This window comes from Diadema antillarum, unplaced genomic scaffold (assembly GCF_040938485.1).
Source record: "Diadema antillarum isolate AM-2024a unplaced genomic scaffold, OU_Dant_1.0 scf00000163, whole genome shotgun sequence".
Classification (NCBI taxonomy): Eukaryota; Metazoa; Echinodermata; class Echinoidea; order Diadematoida; family Diadematidae; genus Diadema; species Diadema antillarum.
This window is the reverse complement of record NW_027271052.1, coordinates 2,072,016-2,098,305: the sequence shown is the minus strand read 5'-3', so window position 1 is coordinate 2,098,305 and position 26,290 is coordinate 2,072,016. Positions and strand designations below refer to the sequence as shown.

At 37.9% G+C, this 26,290-nt stretch overlaps 1 protein-coding gene across 1 annotated transcript; it reads right to left on the bottom strand.

The window, feature by feature from the left end:
* On the bottom strand, positions 1–26,039 carry LOC139722312 (proton-coupled zinc antiporter SLC30A5-like). Its single transcript, XM_071633621.1, has 17 exons — positions 25,907–26,039; positions 24,389–24,491; positions 19,591–19,713; positions 18,932–18,998; positions 17,384–17,469; positions 16,348–16,435; positions 15,682–15,766; positions 14,263–14,339; positions 11,804–11,974; positions 10,825–11,113; positions 8,566–8,777; positions 8,216–8,373; positions 6,760–6,889; positions 5,722–6,070; positions 3,342–3,568; positions 2,460–2,588; positions 1–197 (listed from the first exon to the last, which is right to left on the bottom strand). Exons 2-17 carry the CDS (start codon positions 24,430–24,432, stop codon positions 18–20), a joined length of 2,415 nt encoding a protein of 804 aa, XP_071489722.1. The 5' UTR covers positions 24,433–24,491; positions 25,907–26,039; the 3' UTR covers positions 1–17.
* Positions 26,040–26,290: the final 251 nt, after the last annotated feature.

The following is a 26,290-nucleotide window of genomic DNA, read 5'->3' as shown; positions in this document are numbered from 1 at the left end:
TGAAGTTCTGTCAGCAATCAAACAGCCTTGATGTCATACAGCTGATTGTCCTGGTGGCCAATAGCTTGTATCTCTGAGTTCATCTTGAGAACTTGGTCAAAGGAGGCACTGAGACCAGACATGTGCTGAAAGAATGCCTCCTTCTCCACCTGGACAGTCAGGTTAGCTACACCTTGCTCCTTGTACACGGCTGTAACCTGCCAGAAAAAAAAAAAAAAGAGAGAGAGAGAGAGAATATCATCAATGGAAGATAAGAACTTGACATTATCACTTAAGTGATCCCTCACATTTTTTCCCAAATTGATTTACATCCTTCAGGTCTATATCAGGTCAATGTGTGTGTGTGTCACACACACACACACAAACCACATAATGTATTTGACATGATCTCATGAACGTTTATAGTGTATCTGCATACAATGTATTGCTTTTGTATTAGTCCAAATGTCAATACAGGCAATTTATTTACTGGCAATTGCAATACATCATAATAAATAACACTTAATATATACCGATTGATACTGATTCTAAGTGCATTTTGCACAGTAACTTCTCAAATACTTTTTCAGAGTAACATAAGAAACTTTTAAAAATATTTATTGGGTCAATTTACAAAATTTTATGGCTGAAACAATGTCAGCTTCACCCTAATCTGGCTGGGCTATTTTGGCTATGCTAAAACTGGAGGGGGGGGGGGGGGGGAGGAATCCGATCTCGGCCATCGGTGGTGCGATCGCGACAAAATTTGGCATGCGTGACACCCACATCATAGTCTACACGACTGTGTTGACAGATTTTTTTGAAATAATCAATTTCTAATTCTAATTAATTAATTAATTATGTGAATTAAGCTTAAGATCATATTTTCGCCTAATTAAGAGCATTGAGAATCTACATTTTGGTTTGTAAATCTGTTTTAGCATATTAAAAAATTGTACATCATAAAACTTCCAAACGTCATTACAATTCTTATGTATTTAACGGTTTTCAGAATTTCTTATGTATTTCCTTGTATTTGGACTTTTGTTTAATTCTGTTTTTAATCAGAAATTGTCACTAACCACTTTTCTACCATAATTAGCATAAAATCAATCAATCAAAGTGATTAATCGTAGAAATAATCACGTTTTTATGACTTTCAAAACAGAGCACCGTTTTCCACAGGAAATGTACACAAAATCACAAAATTGTGCCCGTTACTGAGGGGTGACATGATGTTACAAAAATGGGACGTGGCTTCAAACAAGGCAAGTGCCAAATTGTGTCTCCCCCATTCGCGTACAAGAAATTCATATTTTTCTAACTCCCAGAAGTTCATTGACCCGCCTATGACCTTTGACCTTGTGGTGACCTTCAACTCCCCAAGGGACATTTACCATCCAAGTTTGGTCACAAACGGACAAAGGGATCAAAAGTTATGAGCCACAATCGAAACGCGCCATAAAAACTTAACATTGCGCCCTAAAAGTTTGATGACCCCTTTCTGTGACCTTTGACCTTGTGATGACCTTCACCTTCCCAAGGGACATCTACCATTTAAGTTTGGTCACAAACGGACAAAGGGATCAAAAGTTATGAGCCATAATCAAAACGCGCCATAAAAACTTAACATTGGGCCCTAAAAGTTTGTTGACCCCTGTCTGTGACCTTTGACCTTGGTGGTAACCTTCAACTTCCCAAGGGACATCTACCATCTAAGTTTGGTCACAAACAGACAGATTCATCAAAAGTTACGAGCCATAAACAAAACGCGCCCTAAAAACTTAACATACTTAAAATTGAAATCCTCAGTAGAGAGTTATTCAAGTTTTTGTAGCGTTACGGACAAACGACAGACGGACGGACGGACGGACGGACGGATGGACGATGGACGGACAGACGGACGACGGACGGACGGACGACGGACGGACGACGGACGGACGACGGACGGACGGACGACGGACAGACGACGGACGGACAGACGACGGATGGATAGACGCCGCAGGCGATCCCTTAGTCTCACCACACCTCCGGTGGGCTCGACAAAAAGTACACGCAGATGTTGCAAATTGGTCTCATATGTTGACTTGAACAGAGAAAGTCAAGAAGCTTTGCAACAAGGCCTTCCTGCGTTACAGAATTATAGCGCATAATGTCAAGGGGAGGGCAGATTCCCACCCTCCCCCCCCCCCCCCCCCCCCCCCCGGCCCTTTTAGGGTTAAGCAGAGGCCAACATGCTCCCAAATGTAACTTTCTATTTTTTAAGTGTGTATGGAGTGCTGATGCAATGTACGGCATACATTGTAAAACACCACAAAAAGGGGAAAAAATGATACTTGTATCTTTTGTTGCATGTCTGCAGGATAGTACTGGCCAATCTCAAGACTTCTCCACAGAACGAACATACGTGTATCATGTACATATATCTATTACATAATATTCCTTTGTTACATTGAAAGGTAGACTGTAGACAGACAAACCTGCTGAATGATCTTTTGTTCATTGGCTCCTTGCTCAACTTGTATGTGTAGTGTCCCTGTGATAAGATCTCCAGTATGACGCCAAAAATGTGGATTTCTGTAGGACAGCACACCCTGTATTGACCGCACCTACAGGCATTAGTACATGATAAGGAAATGATTAGCACCAGACATTATGACATCTTCATAAAAGAGGTATGACATCTTCATAAAAGATGGCTAAACATTTTGATCAACCCTCCTCGATATTAACTGAGAGAGACACCTGTTTATGCATATTCCTTTTTTTTTTACATGAAAGACATGAATTTATTCCATCTTCAGCCAAAATTGCACAACTGAAAACTTCGACCTCAGTGGTTGTTGAGGTAATGAAAGTGCACCATATCTCATTCACAAAATGTGAGGATTTAGTGTTCATCAATTATGGCAAAATTAGTCTTGACACTTTACCACCAGGCTATTAAAGTTCAACTCACATGTCACTACCTATGTGAACATGGTGGCTTCAAGGACAAATCCACCTTCATATACTGTACATGTGGATTGAGTGAATGCAGCAATATTTAATAGTAGAACACATCAGCAAAGTTTTGGGAAAATCTGACAATCCGTTCAAAAGTCATGAATTTTGAAAGTATCTGCTCAGTCACTGCTGGTTGAGAAGACTACTATGGCGTATAATGTCACATTCTTAAAACAATATGAGGAAAATATAAAGAACATTTCACACAATTTAATTTTTTGAAAAAATAAAAGTGCACCTTTCCTTGACTTGTCACTGATGTATGTTAAGGGTGATATTGTTCTGAAAGAGGCAAGTCAATTGTTTTTTATTACACGAGAAAAGTGAATATATGTAAAATTTTCCTTCATGTATACCTTAAATAAACACTCATTCAATCCTGATTCAAGCTCTGGTGGTATTCTCTGGAGCAAGATGGCTGCTGTATCCCTTAGCAACGGACCCACACTGATGAGGATCATGATAGAGATGAAGATGGAGCAGATAGGATCAGCTACGAGGAGGCCAAAGTTTTCTACCAGGAAGGCAGATATGATGACACCTACACTGCCCATAGTGTCTGCTAGAACATGCAGGAACACACCTTAGAAATGAAAGTAAAAAAGAGAAAAAAAATCAAAACAAAGAACTGTAAAAAGAGATGCCTCTGCAGTGTTAAATCATTTGACTGTATTCTATACTGCAAAAACTGTTATTACCTCCACCAAGAAGGTTTGTCTGTCTGTCTGTCTGTCTGTCTGTATGCAAAATAACTCAGAGTTGTACAAAGACATGGAGCAGATGGAGCAAACTTACAGAAAAAAGTTGATAAGGGTACAAGAAATGGATGACTAAATTTTGGTAGTGATCTAGATCTCTGTTTGGATCCACAATATATATTTCAAGTTTTGTTTTGTGTTTTTTAAAGGATTTTATTTGGCAAATGGGCCAACAAACGAGGAGAGTTGATGGTGGGCATATTTTGCCTTTTACACAATATACAAGTACATGTACGTACTGTATGTGCACTGAACACACACTAGGGGTCAGCATGCAGGAAGCTGATGAGGGTGACACTAAAACGGCTTCTTTATCATTGGATATACAGGTAAAGTGATTTTCAGCTTGGGAGTATGGGGGAAAATGAGCAGTTACATTGCACTTGGCGATGGTCTGTGCTCTCTATAAAGTGCTTTTCTCATTTTCATGATGGTTTCATTTCTGCAAATTTAACAACACACCTGATCTTGATCGCATACATGTACAGTGCTGAAGTGAATGAACAGACAATTTTTATGCCGCACAAAAGGCTGTCAGATCCAAATTATGCTGTGAATGCTTTGTGTTTACAGTACACTCTCTAAAGGAATACCGATGTGTCAGAAAATATGGTTGAAGTAAGAAGTACATTTGGTATGAAGATCAAAATGGCTTACGTGAATAACATGACATGTTTTGATGATTACTACAGATGAGGCATCACATCATAAACCATGCTGTAGGCCTATCTATAACATTCATCAGTGGAAAAAGTTGTGTATGCTGAATCTACGGCAGCAAATACACTGACTGTGTTTAATGGGACTAGGAATACTATGTATTGTGAAGGTTGGCTCAACTTGAATATATGTGACCATGCACCTCAAAACGAACATAAAGTCGCACACACTGATTTTGCGTGAGGACTGAAAATAAGTGAAATGGGTCAACCTAGCCGAACTTGACTTTTTCATATTTTCTGAAAGAGCGGGTCTTCTTTTACATTATGCTAAAATTTGGTATCATAAAACGGGCAGGAAGGTGTGTTTTTTAACAGTTTATTTCGAACATTTTTGGTAGAATAGTGTGATTAGGTGTGTCTTTAGAATCCCTTTTTCATTTCTAAAAAACCTTGTCCACACTCTTCACTTTCAACTCTAATTACTTTTGAAAGGATAGGGCTACTAATTTGAAAGTTGACATTAATTATGGACAGAATGTGTTAATGAGGCATGCTTAATTTCAATTTAATCTAATAATCCCTTCATTGTTGTTACTCTGGTGGTTTACTTCCTGTTTTTTGTCCCATTCATCGCACAGCCAGCAAGGTTTGGTAAAGATTAAGCGCTTGAATAGACACTGTACTTCAGAGCCTCTTTTCTCAGTTCACACTTTTCCTGAGTTTGCGCTTTCTTTCCAATATTTAGATAGGCTAGGAGAGTCCATTTGATTTGAGTTATACATCATTTTAAAGCTTAAAGTCTGCTCTTTCAGAATATGGTCTTAACTAAAAATTAATGTCTGGCAACTTTTTGTTTGTTTTGAGGTGCAGGGTCACATATTCGGAATCCACAAAACGTATTGAGTATAGCTTTATATGCAGCCAGTAAATCTCAATGCAAATTGACAGTTACTAACATGTGAACACACAGTTAACATATTTGATGATAGGCAATTCTACTCTAGCAGGCCTGCGCAAACATCATTTTTTTTTCTGATTTAGGTATTATTTCCAGACTCCACATGAAACGACCTGTACATAAAGCTGAACATGAAGTACTGTAAAACTGACAGCCTTGTTCATGGCAGGAAACTTTAGTGAATTGCCACTCGCATTCAATGCATCATGTAGAAAAGCCTTTTGGGGGGCACTTTCCTACCAAGAATCTCGACTCCTTATAGAATTCACAACAGTGTCATGCCAACAAGACTTTCTGGATTTATAGAACTGGTTGTATCAATACTGCTTTGCCAAAGAGTGCAATGAAGGTAATGTACCTTGCATGTTAGTGTTCTTGGCCTGGCATGGGCTGGAGTATTTCTTCTCCTCTTGTCCATGATGATGAGAGTCTTGTGAAGCAGACACACCATGATGATGATGGGAGTGACCATGACTTGATTGGTTCCCACTGTGGGAGTGGCCATGGTGACTTGAGGAGGAGGAGCTATGAGAGTGGCCATGGTGACTTGAGGAGGAGGAGCTATGAGAGTGGCCATGGTGACTTGAGGAGGAGCTATGGGAGTGGCCATGGCTGGAGCCTGTTCCACCCCCATGACTGTGAGTGTGGGCGTGGCTAAAGGCCATGATACCAATAAGATTGACAATGAGCCCTGCCACAGACACCGTCTAGAAGATAAAAGATAACATAATACTCAAAAATAGATTGGGTTTATTGCCATCAAAGCATGGAGATGGGTGAAAAGCCTGAAGACTTATAATTCCCCTTTGCAAAATGCTTTAATACATAAAAATGAAGTTATCTTATACAATACACAGTATACCGTAAACATTATACAATTAGGCAGTTACATGTTTTTGCTCAGATACAAATGTGTACAATCACATGTGAGCCTGAGGAAAAATGTACATCCATCAACACATTATGCAAATTCCTCTCCTTTATCCTACATTTCATTTGACATAAACAGGACACATTTTTCCTCTTTCCTTCTTCCTCTACATACCTACTCTGTAAACCAACTCACCAACACATAAAGACTATGTAGTACATCAGCTTCGTATGATTTGTGACACTGTCAAAAGAGTTGTAAGCAAATCAAGCCTCACTCATGATGTAACACTTATGTACGTTGTATATTAATTCATCACTTCATTTGTTTCACATTGTGTTTCTATGTGCATTATATTTAAATCTATGTGTATTTTGATGTACAGAGTACAATGTGTGTGTCGTGAGGACATAGAAATCAAAACATCATAAGAAATCACTTCAAATTTTAGAATGGACATGGAACCACACAAGACTGTTTGATTGACTGGTAGTATAGTTTTAAGTTGCAGTTTTCAATGCTCACCATGAGTTTATCTGTGTTAATATCAGGGGGATCCAACAGCCGACCTATCGCTGCTGTAAAAACAAAGCAGCCGATCACGACGAGGAAGAGTCCATTCACAAAGCCTGATAGAACCTCCGCTCTACCAAACCTGCATTTTAAAAACATGGGAGCAAATCATTCTCATCTTTGTGTAAAACCCTTCCTTATCTCATTCTCAAATTGTTTTCAAATTTGTGTTAAATCCTTCAATATCAGAATTCTTTTTAACTTTGCACGAATCCTTTTATCTCTGAATACACCTTTCACTGTCAGAATCTTATACCATTTTTAACTTGGCATCAAATCATTCTCCATCAGATTCTAAAATCATTTTAGACTTACTGTAAAATCCTTCCCTATCAGATCAATTAATCATGTTTGTCTTTGTGTTAATCCCTTCCCTACTACATTCTTAAATCTTCAGCTTTGTCTCAATCAGATTCTTAAATTCTCATTTTGGTGTCATAACATCCTTTTGAAATTCCTATATCCTCATATCATATCTATCATCCTTCTCCCGTGATATTACCATTGGACATTTCTAGCTAAAATCATGGTTGGACAAATCCAGCAAACATTATACATGAAAATGGTATTTTCATGCAAGTATTGTGATCTTTCACCCTGACCTTTTACCTGTACACAAGTATTATGATGCAAGTAATTTCTACCCTTCCATTTGAACTGTCATTACCAATGAACATTCCTCACTAAAGATATAGCTCAGAATGCTTTATTTTTTTTTTTGGGGGGGGGGGGTGGGAAAGAGTGTAGTGAATGTTTACAATTTCATATCAATCAAGTTGATATCATTCCCCTATCACAACTGAACATTGCTAGCTGAAGTTAATGCTGAAAATTGGCATTTTAGTCAAAGTTCAGTTAATAGTCTTTTTATGTTTGACCTTGAAGAATTTTGGGGGGCCAGGGAATACGAAAATCCATTGAACATATTTCTTTTCATAAATCTTGAAATTACACTTGGCAGGACAAATATACAGACAGACAATTTAAAAACATAATGCCTTTGGCACCCTTATGGGTGGAGATAAAGAAAAATCAACCCTCATGTCAGGATATTGACAGAAGTATTGTAGTAACTGTAGTCTTGCTTTTGTATAATGCTCTCATTCAAATGCAAGCCCCTCTCAAGGAAGTATAACATGAAATCTATCATTTATTCATTTGGCACATAATCCCATCACAATGTTGAGCACTTTGTTTTTACTGATTATGTATTAACCCGTTAAGGACAGTTTGATTTTGCTACAATACGCGTTTCCCATACACGTTTGCCTGAGTATACTCAGGACTCGTCCTCAACAGATTAAGGATTTATCAAACTCCACCAAAATCTCTTCTCTTATGTTGTTGATTTGGCAGGGAATTAAAGAATAAAGATCATGGCTAGTTCAAGCATCTGAAATACTCTCACCCAAAAGAGTAAATCCTGGTGGCTTTCCAGTGAGACATGACCGCAGCACACAGCCCTAAAACCAAGGCTGTGCAGTCAAATAACATGTGAAAACCATCAGAGATTAGCCCAAGACTGTTGGTCCATACTCCATACAACAGCTCCACAAAGGTAAACACCTGTGAAAATGATAGCCACATGTTAATCATCATCATTTAATGACATCTTAAACACGAACTTACAACATACATAAATTGGGTGAGAAAGTCTAAAACCAAATGCACATACTAATAGCTGACATAACATAATTATGATTCAAAAAAAAAAAAAAAAAAGATTGAAAGGCAAACAAATGCTTAGCACAGACTCACAAGGTTGATGCAAAGGTAGTAGAAGATTTGTCTGGAGTCATAAGATTCCAAAATCTGACGTAAGAAATTCTTGGCCAATGAGATGAGAGATTGAGATGTCCTTTGAAGAGAGTCTCCAGTGAACGTATAGAGAGGAAGACCACCAGCTGTGTAGCCAACCAGGCTGCCTTTGGAAGATGCCTTGGGGATGGGATAGCCAAGAATCCTAGTGGCTGTCAAATAATCAGAAAAAGAAAACCATAGCAGTATTGAAAGAAAGCAGCAGGGGCAAAAATCAGGAGAGAGCAATAGTCAATGCAAGGAATAGTAATGATACTGATATCATGATTATGCTACTACTTATACTTCTATTACTACCAATAAAGATAACAATGATAGTAAAGAATGGTACGAAGGGAAAGAATAAGAATAATGTAATGTAGGGAACGTGATAAAATATGACTCCTCTTCAAAGATGGAAATCATTTAAATTTGTGCTACGTAAGACTTAAGGAATATCATAACAACATATTGCTCTTCATAATGCATTGATCTGTTATCTATTTTTTCCTCACATTATGCATGACAGATTTACTTGTAGTGTATAATTGCTTTGCCTCTGGTCTCAGAATCCTTTTGCACCTATTCTCATAACTTGAATTTGTTACTAATGCAACAACAGATATGATAGTAAATTTATCTTCACCTAATTCTTCTTCCGTTTCTTCTTTTATTTCTCTTTGCATTTTTTTTCTTTGTTATTTCAGCTTCTAGCAATGTCCGCGGTATTTATTTTGTGTCCCATTCTAAAAAAACAACAAAACAAAACAAAACTAGACATGTCGCTATGGCGACTGGTATGCCTCTGCCATAATGCATGATTCTCCTAATAGGTATGTAGTACATGTGGACAATGTGTGATTACATTTTCACAAAATTGGCAAAATATTGAAATGACACATTCGTAAGAAATGTGTTGAATGTTCACCTTCCTTGATCTAGGTTTAATTGGATGAGTGAAAGAGCATGTATTTGGGGATTTTAGGACTTTTACTTTACTTTGACCCCTTCCCAAGTTTATGCATTGAGTAATTTTCAAGGTACGGAGAAAACGTGCAATTTCTGTATTGAATAGTAAATTGTTACCATTTTCGTCTGGCCTTTTACCCTTGACATTTGACCCTAAAATTCATAAGAGAATCATTGTCAGGGAGAACATGCATATGTACTAAGTTTCAAGATAACTTGAGCCACTTCCAAGATATGGAGGAAGAAGTAAAGTTCAGCACTTTCACTTGATCTTTGACCTTTTGACCACTGACTGTTTTGGCCAAAAAAAAAACACACACACTTCCCAGAGAATCTCTATTGGGTTAAACATGCATGCACCAAGTTTAAAAAGAAAATAATCCTGCAGGCATTGCATAAATATGAGGGATATGGTAAAATATTGAAGTGTTACCCTTGACCTTTAACCTTGACCTTTGACCCCATGAACCCAAAATTCCCTAGATAATCACTGCCAGTCAGTACATGCATATATACTATGTTCCATGACGATACCTTGAACCATTTCCAAGATATGGAGATAAAAGTGAAATTTTACAATTTTTACTTGACCTTTTGACCCTTGACCTCATGACCCCAAACTTTCACCAGAGAATTTTGATTGGATAATACATGCATACACTATTAAAAGTTTCAAGAAAATCTCTTCAGGCATTGCATAGATATGGGGGAAATAGTGAAATTTTGAGCATTTGACCTTGACCTTTTGACCTTGACCTTGATCATGTGCACCCAAAAGTCAATAGGCACAACTTCACCGCCTAATACACATACATGCCAAGTATCAAGAGGATACCTCAAAAGGTTTTTTAGTTACGCTGTCCACAAACTTCATTACAGACGGATGGAAGGATGGACAACCTGAAAACATAATGCCTCCAGCACCACTTCGTGGCGGAGGCATAAAAACAGAAATCCTGACTTCTGACATAAAAATAAATGTGCCTGAGTTGTCCACAGTGTCTCAAGCAAAAGACCTGTGCAGTTCATTTAATCCGTTGAGGACGAGTCCTGATTATACTCGTGTTGTAGCAGAATCAAACTGTCCTCAATGGGTTTTTTAAAAAGTAATGAAGTGAGAACCTGAAATTCCCAGTGGTAAGGATGCAATCATCAAAAAATAAAGGAATGCTACCCATTCCCCTGGTGTTGTTAGGGTTTAAGGCTTGTTCAGAACATCTGCCACAAAGAAAAAGTGAAAAAAAAATGTACCTAAAATAAAGAGCAGTGCACTGAAGACCACGCCTCCTGACAAGGCATGTTCCACCATCTTGTCTTGCACCACCCTCCCTACAATGGAACCTCCTGAACTGTAAGACGAAGCCCAGTAGTAGCTGAGGACAAGTCCACTGACAAAGAGGGCATAACCACTGAAGCGTGCTGTACGGAATGTCTCTAGATGGTTGACACAAATAGACTCCACGTAGTAGTCGAGGATACAGAGAACCAGAATGAGGGCTGTAAAGGGCAGAAGAAGGGAGCTCCAGGACTCGGGTCCATTCTGTAACAAAACATTTTGGCAAGGTCAAAATTCCTATAACTGTGTCATGTCAACACACATTACTAAAGGATAGAATCATAGGTAAGAAGTTGGGGGACCATGAACTCTTGTTTAGCAGCATTAGGCTGATCCTATCCCATCATCATGACTGCTTTGTTCACTCACTAGAAGTTGTTCCCTTAGGCAAGGCACCTTATCCTCAATGTCAGTCCTTCAGAGGAAACACAACTCTGTTAATCCTATGGTTGCCATGTACAAGCATTCATTTCTTCAATGGAAACCTAGTATGAAATAGATCATGTTCCAATTTCATCACACTGCACTGTGATTGGATAATTGGATTTGAATCTATACAGGTAAGTGAAGAGACATACATATGTACAATGTACTTCCTGTATCTACAAGTAATGTAAACTGATATTCTTAATTCAAAGAATGACTCAATTATTTGTGTCAAACCCAATTGCCAGTTTCACTTCCATTTACACAACAAAGCACTGCCATTGTTTTGACAGACATAACAGCAAACTATTAAAAACCTTTTGATATTTATAAAAATATGAGGCCTTTCACAACAATTCCTGGTTTGTTTGTTTTTTTCCCGTTATGTACATGTAGGTATTGCATAAAGTTTATTTCATACGTGAAAAACATAGAGAGAACAAAATGCAACAGAAAATGGAATCCTACTTGATGAACAAAGAGGTGAATGAGGGTCCAAGGCAGCAACACAACAGCAGAGACAATAGTAGACAAGGCATGAAGACGCTTGGTACCTCCAACATCTACTGACAGCTTCCTTGACGTGTTCTTGAATGCTACTTTGACAAACAATAAGGCAACCAACAGAATGACTCCACCCTGGAAAAAAAAAAAGACAGATGAAAACAAAACATAACATGCAGAAAATTCCTCAAAAAATCTGCTAAGAGCTAACTCACAGAGATGCAAAGACTTGTTTGCAAAGAAAAAAGAAAGGATCATGTCTTGACTGAAATCTTTTTAAAAAAAATAATAAACGAAAAAAAAATAGAATAAATGCAATTACAGAAATCAGCTTTTATACAACTGTCTTATTATCACTTCCTCTCTTTAAAAAAAAGCAAATCACCCCTTAAATAACAAAAAGAACATATCTGCACTACAAGTTAAATTTTAAAGTTCAAAGTGTTTTGTTGTCATGTAAAAATGTACAATCTTTTTTTCTTTTCTTTTCTTTTCTTTTTTTTTTTGGGGGGGGGGGGGTATATGTGCAGAGTGCATAAGTGTCTTCTATCATCTGTCGAAATTTTGAAGCAAAATGATGAAAGGAAAGACCAAAAAATAGCATTTTTCTGGGCCATGTTTTTTTGGCGTTTCAACGAAGCAGAAACTGGTTCGAACATTTGGATTGAGCGCCACACATAGGCTCCACCCCTAACAACGACCAGAGTGATCTCATTGGTCAGTTTGCTGCTTGCCGCTAACCAAAGCGTGAAGCTCGCACACTACCCAGTTGACTGGTGCGTGCAGGTGGGTTGCGCTATGCCTAGCCGCTTCTCCTGACATCCTGGTCACTGATTGGTCGGTGAGGAGACCGCCGACGCTGTGTTTGAATGAGCATTTCGGGGGTTGCTAGGCCTTAACTTCTATTGTCCGGAGGTGAATACTGACTTGAGTGTCTCTTGATTGTGATTGCGTCGCAAGGAGAACTTTTAGGGCGCTTTTCTCAAAACAGTGATTTCCCAGACGTCTTGACATGCGCTCTTTTAAACATCGATATCTCCGCAACCGATTATTTTTATAAGACATGTTATATATCAGTTTAAAGCAGAAAGATTAGGGAATTGTGTCATGCAATTTTCAAATAATCGACCTCGCCCGACTTTAGGATCATTTTGTTGCAGCGGGTCACAAATAGTACAGTAATCATTTAGTATACAAGACAGTAATCATTCAGTATACAAGACGAAACGCAAAATATACACAATGACATTGAACACATAATACACACAACAGCGACAGAAAGCACAATTTTCATTGTACTAATCGACAAAAGAGCTTGAAAGACACGCAATGCCTAAAAATTAATACAGTTCATGATAATGCTTAGCCCATTCTTGGCATTAAGAGAAAGCTGTACATTTTACAGACATTTCAACATTTCTACAACTATCAGAAGAAGTTATCTAGGATATGTTACACACTGTACATTTAAATGTCTTGTCACAATACAAAACTGTACATCTAATTCCAAACTTTGAGTCTGTCATTAGCCCCAGGGAGGAATTGTGACAATGTAAAACGGCATTACATCAATGTGTACATGAGAACATGACTACATGAGAGTTAGTATACAAATGACGCACAGGTCTGAGTGCGTCAGTCGGAATTGTGTGCATAAGGTAACTATGGAATGCTTAACCCATGAGGCGAAGCCGAGTGGGTTTAGGCTAAATTCCATAGTTACCGCATGCACACTATATTCCGACTGACGCACGAAAAGACATGTGCGTCATCTGATTTATAGAATGGGTAATTTTCTTGTCAAAAACCCATTTTTCTATTGTGTTACCCGATGACGAAATTACTGGATGCATTTCCTTTTGGCTTGCCATAAACGGGCATGCATACCCGTACTTACCGTTTTTACTGGATGCATGGCCAGCCATGCATCAATTTTACTGGATGCATGGCCAAGCTGAGTGCGCGAACGCTTGCTTTAGTGCGCGAACTTTTGTTACAAGTACGCGTACTCTTGCTCTCGACCAATCAGATCGCAGGATTCTCGCTACCCATTCTATAAGATATTTTACAAAATAGGCTTTAGAATCTCTGCAATCCGACTGGTCAATTGTCATGCATTGATTTTTACTGATCCACACTGAGCCATGCGTCCGGTAAAATCCGAACGCATGGCTCAAGCGTTGTATAGTGTTGAAGGTGTACCAGACACACGGGTAAAATGGTTGTACATATTTCATGAATTTACAGGATGATGCACAGGCCTATTTCATGGATCAGTGAGAATTGGATGCTCTCATTTAACTTTGGAACAGTCTAAAACCCACTCGCTACGTTCATGGGTTTAAACAGTTCCAAAGTTAAACTCGCACATCCAATTCTCACCTATCCACTCTGTCCTGTGCATCATTTGTATACTAACTTACCTTATGGTCCGAGACACCAAGCCATGATATTGCTCTGTAGAAGATGTGTGTGATGGCACTTCTATGTGGACCCTCAGCTACACAGGTTAATATTAAGGATGGACATTTGTCATATCAAGTCTTCTTTCCAGCAGTACCACAAACATCCTGATTTTTTTTTTTCTGAAAAGCGCCACTTCTGACCTATCAGTGTCTTTTATCATACATTGTACACTGTACTTGACACACCATGCATGTTCATACAATATGTAGCTATTTCTTCAATTTCCTATAGCTCTCTCTTTCAATTCACTGCAAAAATAGCTTTTGTCAACCTTCGCATACAAGGTCTGCAAATCTTTGCTCAGATAAAATTCCTTAATACTCAAAGGCAGTCAGGATCTGGTTTCGTATTAAATTTCGCTGACGTTGTTGGTATTTTGAGAGCATTTGTGAGCCATCATGTCAAAAGCAGCTACAAGTCGGATTCTTCAGATTTTCTGTTTAAAAAAAATAGTGTTAGTCCAATCTCTACGCTTTAGTTTGAAGTATAATTCATTGAAAGACACGCTTTAAATCCAGAGACATTTCAAATCGAATGACAACAAAATACAGAGAAACTGCTTTTGAAGTTGGCTCTCATCTTTTTTTTTGTTCCGAGATTGTCCGCCATACCGGACGGAAAATTTTGTGCAGTATTACATACAATATGTATGTAAACTAATAGTAACGAAAAGTTTCGTTGAACCATTACTAATGAAAATTTATACTAGGTGTCAAAATACATGTGACTTCATACACATAAAGTTTCAGAAAGATTAAAGCAGAATTTCTGTCTTTTAATAATTAGCATTAGAAAAGGGGGAATTCTCGAGCAGCTTAAAGCACATGTTATTTTGCTTGCGAGTCTGTGACTTGGTCTCCAGTGCACCAGTACAACAAGGGGTACACCAGAGGCTGCGTTATTTGAAAAGGACAATAGAAACCATAATGCTCCGCATTTATGATCGATCGTGCTTTGTACCTTGCACATGAGCAAGTAATGACTTCAGTAATTTACGTCATCACCAGCTAATCAGCTTCGAGCAGTTGCTAGGGGGCGGAGCTTATGAAATTGCAGCGCAAGGCTCTTGCTCAAGCTGTGCAGCAAAAATCGACCCAAGCCGGAAAAAAAAAATGCCTACAAATAATCAAATATTCCACACTTTTCTGGTCCGCTTGACACCTTGAAATTTGAGCTAGTGGTACTCATAGATAAAACCCTATAATTTCCAAGCAGCCAAAAATCAAAATGTTCTATTTCTTATCATTACCTCAAATAAAAACTGATTTTTCTTGGTTGTGGTGCTAGCAGCTTGTGGCTGCTTTTGACATAGTAATGGGTCACATTTATCACAAATAATATGACAGGTAATGATATCAAAAGGACATAAAGGATACGGTGCTCTTCTTGAGTCTGCTGAAGATCCACATCAAAGAGAAGTAGGCAAAGGATGGCTACAAGAAACATGAAGCCTCCTCTTGTCTGTGGTACATGTAGTCAACACAAGATACTGTAGATACATCATTTAATGTTCAGTTGTGGGATTATATGCATATGGTCTCACAAAGATGTACTTACAAATTCCCTCACCTTTATTAAGTTTACACAGAACCTCAAAGACACCTGTTAAATTATTAGAGTTTATATCATGGAATCCCTGATGACCACTTACACATTTTTCCCCTATGGGTTTATGTGATTAATCATTATGTAATGCAAGATTTACAGACATCCTCATTACCATAATGCATTCCATCGTATTTGATATTGTTATGTTTTCCATTGTTTTTTATGTATGGTGTAGCTATTAAACAATATCATTTCACTTCTCTTCTGTTGGGAAATACACTGACAACACCTCTGGTCTTCGTCATTTCCATGTTTCATTTATCATCATTATCATGCCATGTATTGCATGCTTGTTTATGCATGAAAGTCGCTTCACCGTTTATGTGATGATAAATTTTCTGTGTTCTTTATGTTAAGTACAGTGCGGTATATGTTATGTTTTTTAAACTACATAATAAATTCAAAGTTCAAAGTTGAAGAGATTGTATGCTTACCCTACTTGGGCCACCTCCTCGACTTGTGAACAAAGCAGCAACAAAACCACTCACTACAATATCACTGTGTTCAAACAGAAGGATGGTTCTAAAAAGGAATAAAGACAGAAAGAGATCTTGATACCTCAACAATCTTTACAGGAGAATTATAGAGGATTCAAAAGGATTACAGTACAACCATGCATGGGTGAATAACTTTTCCTTATTCATACTGCACAATCTTTACAATATGTAGGTCAAAATTTATATCACTTATCGGGAAAGAGATCTCTTCTGTCATTTTACCAATGAAAAGGGCAACAACACACTACTGGACAGCTACAACACCTTTACACCTTTGCGAATACAAATGGCATGGTAGGCTGTTATCGTGTCCCAGGGACTGATTTGAATTGGTACCTCGATATGTGCAAACTAAAGACATGGAGAAACTGAACGTAGAAATGTCACTATGGTGACTGGTATGCCTCCGCCATTATGCATGTTTTCCCACTAGGTCTATAGTAACACATCCGGGCAGAATCTTTTCTCGAGTCATGCATGTATACAAGTACACTAGGTTTCAAGAAAATACATTGTACCTTCAGGCATTGCATAGATATGAGGGAAATAGTGGCATTTTGAGCATTTTACCTTGACCTTTAACCTTTGACTTTTGACCTTGAGTCTGTGCACCCAATAGTTGACTGGCACAACTTTGTCTATTCAATATACGATTATGCCAAGTTTCATTATGATACCTTAAATGGTTTTATTGTTACGCTGTCCACAAAGCTGATTACTGACAGAATAACGGAAGGACAAGAGGACAGAGGGACCGCTGGGCAGACGGACAACCTGAAAATAATATCTCTCTGGCGATAATTTTTAGTGGTTAGTGGAGGCATTAAAAAAACCAATCAAATCATTCTTGTCGAAATGGGCAATTCTCTTTTAGTGGTTAAAGCTACGTAAAGGTTTATCAGCAAGCCTGCAGAATCACATGTCTACAAAATAGCAATACAAATTATAGTCATCAGAAATCAATTGCTTTTACCTTAGTGGGCCACAAAGAGTGAGACCAAATATCCACAGGACAGAAATACAGGTCTGAAATATGGCATGCCTTGTAACTCTGATCCACTGTGGAGATAATAAGACATAAACTTCACTGTCAAAGGGTGCGTTTATAAGATTTTGCGGGCCTAGAATCACTGTTTTGAAACACTGTTTTGAAACACTGTTTCAAATCACACTTTCGTCAGGAGAGCGTTTATAAGATTTTTTCTCCGAGCGTGTTGGGGCTCTTGCTCAGACTGTGCCATTGCGCAACTCACTCTGCGCAGTTTTTCCTCGGCAAAAGGTCAAACAGGGTGCGCGCAAGGCATTGTGACGTCACATAAACAGTGTTTGCGATCGCGGTTGCGTTTATAAGATTTTTGAAACACTGATTCTACAGAAACACTGTTTGTAAATGCACTATTTTGTGCGTTTACAAACAGTGTTTCAAAACACTGTTTCAAATCACGGCGAGCGTTTATAAGAATTTTTTTCGAGCTAGAATCACTGTTTGGCCATAAACAGTGTTTCAGTATTTCAAAACACTGTTTCTGGCCAGCAGAAAAATCTTATAAACGCACCCAAAGAATGTACATGTAGTGAATGTTTTATCATCAGCTTAAAGAATACCAACATGTTGTACAAGAGGATCAGTAAATATCTATAGGGCCTAAAATAAACTTCACCCCCTTCTAGTAGATAAGCCATAGTCGATGAGACTGGAAAAAGTGCCGCACATGAATGCGTGCAAATTGGTACATTGTATGTATACCTGGGTGTCATGGTATTGTAGGAACAGGGGGGTGTTTCATAAAGCTGTTAGTAAAGTTACAAATGACTAAGAACAGCTGGTGATCAGTTCTTATGCTGACTTATGGAAATTCTGATAAGTATAGCACCGGTATCAAAACTGATCACCAGTCATTCTTAAGTCGTTCGGAACTTAATGAACAGCTTTATGAAACAGAGCCCAGATCATTCAAATTCATGAAATTCTTCCGTCGAGATGTTTTCATGCAACTGATTGACAAATTGCCCTACATCGACATACGTGTAAATAAGTACTGAATTGATCAGTGTTTTAGTAGTAGTCATGATAAAAGAAATCATAAGCGTACATACATACTCGAGCAGGATTCGAACCTACAATTGTATGACCCCTGATCTCCGGACAGGCGTCATCTCCACTAGACCATCAGGCAATTTGTCAATCAGTTGCATGAAAACATCTCTATGCAAGAATTTCATGAATTTGAATAATTATGCAGTACCCACTGCATGCTACGTATAGGGATTAGAACCAACACTTGCTGTCAGGCGGAAGCTCAGTGGTCTTGTGGAGATGATGTTGGCAATTTGATGAAGAATAAAATACTACATACGGTATTACATGTATGTAGATATTCTTATCAGCTTTCCTGGTTGCAACCTTTGATGTAAAGATGTGTATCTAGATACATAACCTACATGACAAAAATCACTAACTGAACTTGACAGAATATGATCAGTATGTATACTCAAATGAAGAAAGAGTGAATGAACAAACCTGATGCTTGGTCAGTCTCCGTCCACTGGAAAGCGGTCTTTGTAGTACACAGAGTACTGCTCCTGATCTACAAGTTAGTCACAGACATGCATGAGAGAGTGGGAGAGTTTAAATGCACATTACTTGTGTTTGATCTTCTGTCACAGAAACCTTAGATATCTCTTTACAGTCAACTACTGATTCATTCAGGAAATATTTCACAATGTACAGAAAACACAAAACAGAGTGTTCTGACTAGTTTGAATGCTGTTAATTTGAATGTCTGTGTCTGATGCAAAGTAAGTAAATGCGTAGTATCATTAACACTTTTATTTTGTAAATGATTGTAAATTGAAAGTTGTCTGACCAGGGGGCAATAAAAAGAAGAAAAGGGGCAAAGACAAATTTATAACAGTAATTGGAAAGAGTGGGAATTAGCCTTTAAACTGGTTACTACACAAGCAGACAGCAGGTTAAGATAAAGTGGTCTGGGACCATCTAGGTTACAGACAAGGAGGATGGAAAAGCAAATCAGATGGTTAAAATACTGGCCCCTTATATTACACTGTACAACAGCATTACATATATAATACGTACATGTACACAAGTATGTGTACAGTTGTACAAAAGGAGGATATTGTTTGCATCTCAGAGTGAGAGTGTGTTTCATCAGCTCTTACCCAGCTTTGATGATAAATACAAATATGACAAGGTGAACCAACTTGAGGACATCATAGGAGATGAAGATACCAAGGGCTTGAAGACATTTTGTGACCAAGAGAAGAATGATGTATGGTGCCAACCTGACAGGAAGCAAATCAAAATTGAGTCCAGCTATGTGTTGTGCAGTGTAATAATAATAATAATGATAATGATAATAATAATAATAATAAAAATAATAATAATAATAGTGTACATACACTTCTATAGCGCAACAGTCCATCAAAAAGATGCTCATGGCACTTTTAGTCTTAAGGCTAGGAAAAGAAAGAAAGAAAGAAAGAAAGAAAGAAGAAAAGAAAAGGAATTATATGACATCTTCACTTTTTTGTTTCCTACAACATATTTAACAGATATGTTTTTCGAGATGTATTAAATGATTCCACAGAGGATGACTGGCGAGCAGTTACAGGGATATCTTTCCAAACTTTTGGTCCAATGTGGGAGAAAGAACGAGTTCCCCATGAATGCTTAACTTTGGTATCTGAAATGAAAAGGAAGTAGATGATCGAAGTCTGCGAGGAGGGTTATAACAATATAAAGAATTCTGGAGATACTCGGGTGCAGCTGAGTGAACCACATGATAAACAAAAAGAGCAATTTTGAAAATAATTTGTTTTTCAACAAGAAGCCAATGGAGAGAACGTAACACTGGTGTAATGTGAGCAGTTTTCCTACTATAGGTCAGTAATCTTGCAGCAGAGTTTTGAAGACGTTGTAGAGCATTAGATTATCAAGCTGCACTGAGTACATCATGTCATACAGGTGTAAATCAAGGTGGCAAACTGCATGAGTTTTGTGTGCTTTAAAAATATTCAAAAAAACATTGAGTGAGCTCAGTATGTAATACAGTACCTTCAACCCATATTTGGATTAAAAAAAGGCATACCTAGAAATCTGAGAGTATGATATAGCTGTATAAATATACCTATAATACAAAGACATGACAATACAAGTACACTACACAAGGATTGACATTAGCATTGGCCCGCTGACCCAGGGCCACCAGCAATGGATGGTGGGCTACCCTCACTTTATAGAAATACATGTAGTACAAATTGTATGTTAAAAATGTGTGTGTATATCATACAGTGTGTATTTCTTAATGTTTTTCTCAAACAGGAAAGAGAAGAATAATTCACAGCTTGAATGCATGCATTTCATTTTCAGCTAAATGCCATGGCAGGGGTTGCCAGATTGCTACTAGTCTTTGTGGCTAAACTCAGTCTATTTTACTACCAAATTCAATCAGACTACTGTTCTCACACTTAAATTTCATGACCTAATTTTACTGCTGTTACTTATACTGCATATTAATATCTAAAATAGAAGTAGGTATACCTTTATGTATTGTGGGATATAATCATTTCATTAATGTGAGGTTTCATTAAAAACTAGAACTATCACTCAATGTGATTAATACCCCCATCTAACACTGAGGGAGTTAGCTCAACCAGCATTAACTTTGTATGCTTTTTTAATATTGGAAAAAACAAAACAAAACCATGTCTTGCTCACTGATAGTCACATGTGCCACTCTCAAGTCAAGTGCTCAAAGCCTGATGGAGTAAGATAATTAAATTGGCAATTTCTATGATTTTTCATTTAAAAAAAAATTTGTTACCATGGCAACACAATGTTTGACATATAACAAAGAATGAAGTTTGCACAACTGCATATCACATCTGTCACATGTGCCAAATTTCAAGTCAAATGCTCAAAAGCTGAGGGAGTTAGCTGAATTCATACAATGTATCATTGCATAATTTTCATTCAAAATATGCAGTTACAAAATAGTACCATGGCAACACATTTTTCAACAATGACGAAAGATAAATTTTGCACATCTAGGTTATACCAAGATCACAAGTGCCAAATTTGAAGCCAAATGCTCAAAAACTGAAAGAGTTAGCTAAACCACAATTTTTGCATGATTTTCATTCAAAATATACTGTTACCATGGCAACACATTGTTCAACAATGACGAAAGAGGAAGTTTGTACATCTTCATGCTATAACGGTCACATGTGCCAAATTTCAAGCCAAGTGCTCAAAAACTGACGGAGTTAAGTGAATAAATAGTATTTTTGTATGACTTTCATTCAAAATAATATACTGTTACCATGGCAACACATTGCTCAACAATGACAAAAGATGAAGTTTGCACATCTTCGTACCATAACGGTCACATGTGCCAAATTTCAAGCTAAGTGCTCAAAGACTGACGGCTTTAACTGAATCCAAAATATTTTTACGTATTCTTCTTCCGCAATAGTGAAAGAATGCTGTTACCATGGCAACACATTGTTCTTCAATGACGAAAGATTAAGTTTGCACATCTATGAACTATAGTGGTCATATGTACCAAATTTCAAGCCAAGTGCTCAAAGAGGAACATTTTGTAAGATTTCTTTAAAAATTTGCTGTTGCCACATGGCAACGCATTATGCAATACAAACGAAAAAGGTGTCATGCACATCTTTATTTGGTAGTGGTCCCACATGCCCAGTTTGGTGTCAATTGCTCAAAAATTGAGAGAGTAGTTCAATCCACAACATTTTACAAGATTTGTTCAAAATTTGCTGTTGCCATGGCAATGCATTATGCAATACTAAGAAAAAAGGTTGTATTGCACATCTTCCTTTGATTCTGGTCACACATGCCCAGTTTGGTGTCAATTGCTCAAAAAAATGAGAGAGTAGTTCGATTCACAAGTTTTTGTAAAAATATGCCGTTACCATGGCAATGTATTATGCGATACTAACGAAAAAGGTGTCTTGCACATCTACATGAACCTTTGATAGCAGTCATGCATGCCGAATTTGGGTTCAATTGCTCAAAAAATGAGAGATTAGCTCGATCCACAACATATTACAAGATTTGTTAAATATTTGCTGTTGCCATGGCAATGTATTATGCAATACTAATGAAAAAGGTGTCTTGCACATCTTCCTTTGATAGTGGTCACACATGCTAAATTTGGGGTAAATTGCTCAAGAAATGTTAGAGTAGTTCGATCCACCACATTTTGTAAGATTTGTTAAAAATTTGCTGATGCCATGGCAACGCATTATGCAATACTAACGAAAAAGGTGCCTTGCACATCTTCCTTTGATAGCGGTCACATACTGCCAAATTTGGGGTTAATTGCTCAAAAAAAATGAGAGAGTAGTTCAATCCACAAGTTTTTATGAAAATAATAACACATGCCGCTACTATGGCAATGTATCATACGATACTAACAAAAAAGGTGTCTTGCACATCTACCTTTGATAGTGGTCACATGCCAAATTTGGGGTCAATTGCTAAAAAAATGAGAGAGGAGTTCGATCCACAAGATTTTGCAACGGACCGACTGCGCGACCGACCGCCCGACCGACCGCCCGACCGACCGCCCGACCGACCGACCGACCGGCCACCCGACCACAGAGTGATTCCTATATAACCCCCGCCCCTACAATTGTATACACTATGTGTGGGTGGGGGTATAAAAAAGATAAAAATATATATTACTGTATATCATACATGTATATGCCTCAATTCGTATTTTGATATTAGACTTGTCAGAAACATATTATGTCAAACTTAGTCACAGTAGGTGGTATTTTAAAGCCCTGTATCAGTACATGTACGTCTGCTTGTCAATTTTAACACAGTTATCATGGTTTACAAAATTGGTGTAACGTTTTATCAAATTCTTTCATTTTGTAACCTTCCTTGATGTCCTTGCCACATACAGTGTACGTCATGTGTACAAATGACTTGATGTAAATTACTGCTCATTATTATACAATACAAGCCACTTTTTCAATACAATAAAACCATGTATCAATATTCCTGCAAGGGGTTTGCTTAATGACATACAATATTGTTAGCATAATACCTGTCCTATGCATTTTACATTACCCGTATCTATGGAGAAAAAGAGTACAATATTGTTTCCAATAATTTTCTTGTACTCTGCTGTCAATATCGCCGACATTATCGCACTCAAATGTTTCTTTATACGCATGCCCAGTATCGCTTGCAAAGAAAGCAAAGTGCAGTGGCATTGCGCGATGAGGTTGAGAAATGCGCAATGAGGTTGAGAAATGCCATAGGAGTACACGTAAATTGTCTATGCTGTCTGCGGCAGTCGCTCGCTGATATGCATGTACTGTACTGTACTGTGCATATAGATACACGTCCGTATACAAGTTGAAAAGTTAGATTTTTTAAACAATAGTATAATGGTGAGTGAAACCCTTTTTCATTTTTTTTTTTTTTGGGGGGGGGGGAAATTGAATGTGGTGTTGTTGTGGAAAGTGGTTTGTATGTATAATAATAATAATAATGGATTTCTTTCGTGGTATATCAGATATATTGCATTCATCAACATGAATATTGCACGTTCGTCTTCGACTCGTGCAATATTCATGTTGATGAATGCAATATATCTGATATACCACTCAAGTGCATCCAATATTATATAATTATTGATCACTGAGATGGATATATCAGGCTGAGGTCTCCTGCCACAACATTTTCAAGTGCTTCTCATTAGATTCCAATACCATACTGCACAAAAACTAGCAAAAAAAATGAAGAGTCAAACAGAGTGATATTTCATCGAGATAATACAAAAATACAACCCTACCTGATGGTGTCTGACAAAGTGATCCTACCTGATGATATCTGACAAAGTGTTATCTATTATCTATGGCACAAACATATGATCTTTATGATAAACTTTCAGCAAGAAATCAGATAAGTGCTCACCTTTCATGCTGAACTCTGCCCAGACTACTCTGTGAACCAAGCATGGTTGCAGGCTGCTGAGTCTTGGACGTAGCAAATTCAAAATTGCCAACACGCTTTATTCCTATCATATGAAATGCAACACAGAAGTTAAAAAGGTTAATCTAATTTGCAACTTAGGCCTGTACACACACAAAAAAAAAGCAAATTACAGATTAATCATGTTCCTTCACTAATAGACTTGTTACACAATTGATGTATATCAACAAATATATTACTACACACTATGTATTATACAACCAGAAATTTCAGGAACAAAATTAAGGAAAACAAAAACACAAATTTTCTTTCATCGGAAAATTACAGCTCAGCACAGGTACAGTACTACACACAGCGGCACAGTGCAACATGCTCAGAAAACTTCAGATTTTAATATTTATTTACTTAAATTCCATATCGACTTTGGAAGATTTCCTACAGAAATATTGGCGTAAAAATGGTCTTGAAGTGTCATCAAAATAATCTTTTGATTTTCACGTCAAAAATGAAGACGAGTTACAGTATGGTGTGAGTGGAGTCATTTCAAAACATGATGTCTCATGTACTAAATGCATTTTGTAACATGTTCAAAGGGTACCCCTACAGCAAGTTGTATATGATGTCAAAGCTCAAAGGTCTAGTAGGACATTTTTCAAAATCGTGACCTCCGCCCAATGGATTATACAGTATTTTCATCAAAGTGGAGGATTTTCAAGGTTTCTTTTCACTTTCAGCTTTTACAAACTAATTTCATCAAAACAGATTTGAGATTTAAAAACCTAAACTCCTTAGCTGCCTAAGGATGAATTCAGAAGGTAAAAGATCAGAGAAATGTGGACGTTACAATAAAATTTGTTTTTAGGTTTTCACACATTAGTCAGATACTCATCTCACTCAGGAAGTGTTTGTCCTACCGTATCAGGCCCTTGTTTATACAATAGGCCGCTCTTGGAATATTGCTCTTGCATATGGAACAAACTTACAAAGAGTGAGACAAAAACGCTTGAATCGGTTTAGAGAAGAGCAACAAAATTGATGTCTGAAGGGGATGTCATATTTAAAGGGGATGTCAAAGGGCATCAATTCTGAGGGACTCAAGTATTGGGGGATTCCATCCTTGGACTCACTCAGCTCATGGAGTATCGACGTGAACGTTCAGATACTGTATGATTCAAGTGTTCAAGATTTTGCATGATATGGAAGACTTTGATCCAACTGTTCTCTTTGTTATCAATGATCAATTTACACACGGTCATATTAAGTTGAAGTTGTATAAAGGAAGGAGTCAATAAAATTTAAATTAACCGCACCAGGCCAGCGACCCCAACCCGTACCAAAGGCAAAGTCGGTAACGGCGCCCCGCGCCGGGGTTAACAGGACATCAACTCCGGCAGGTGGGACCACGTAGAGTTGAAGTTATGCAGGACAGCAGGCGTTCTTACAATCAAAATTTGCCGAGTAATCATCACTTACCGAAAAAACATTCAAAGTGGAACTTACCATTAATCTGCCTAGCTTCTTTCAGTCATGCCCTTGATCAAGTCGGAGTGTGTGCGGATTATGGGAATGATATACGGTATCAAACTTTTCCATGGCCCGCTGTACATGGACACTGTTATGTGATCTCGCATACACGTTGTGCATGCATAATGCGCAGTACAGTGAACACATCATGCACAGCTAGCTCAGAGACGTAGACATGAGCAAATACGGACTCGGAACTTCCGGTTCCACGTTGCCTGCCTCTCACACTATTGATCGGGGCTCACACGGGTAAATACTCGTAATTCCCCATAGAGACGTGTGTTAACATTCAAATTTCAAAAAATTCTGTAAAATAGCTGCATTGGAGAAATTCCGGTGTTTCATCTTCACTAACCTGGA

Bases quoted from the DNA above. Each gene is read 5' to 3' on its own strand.
- LOC139722312 (XM_071633621.1), bottom strand. From the start codon at position 24,432: ATGCTTGGTTCACAGAGTAGTCTGGGCAGAGTTCAGCATGAAAG. The intron at 18,999-19,590 runs GTAAGAGCTGAT...ACTAACTTGTAG, and splicing joins GTATTTATCATCAAAGCTGG to ATCAGGAGCAGTACTCTGTG. The intron at 6,071-6,759 runs GTGAGCATTGAA...TTTATCTTCTAG, and splicing joins TTAACACAGATAAACTCATG to ACGGTGTCTGTGGCAGGGCT.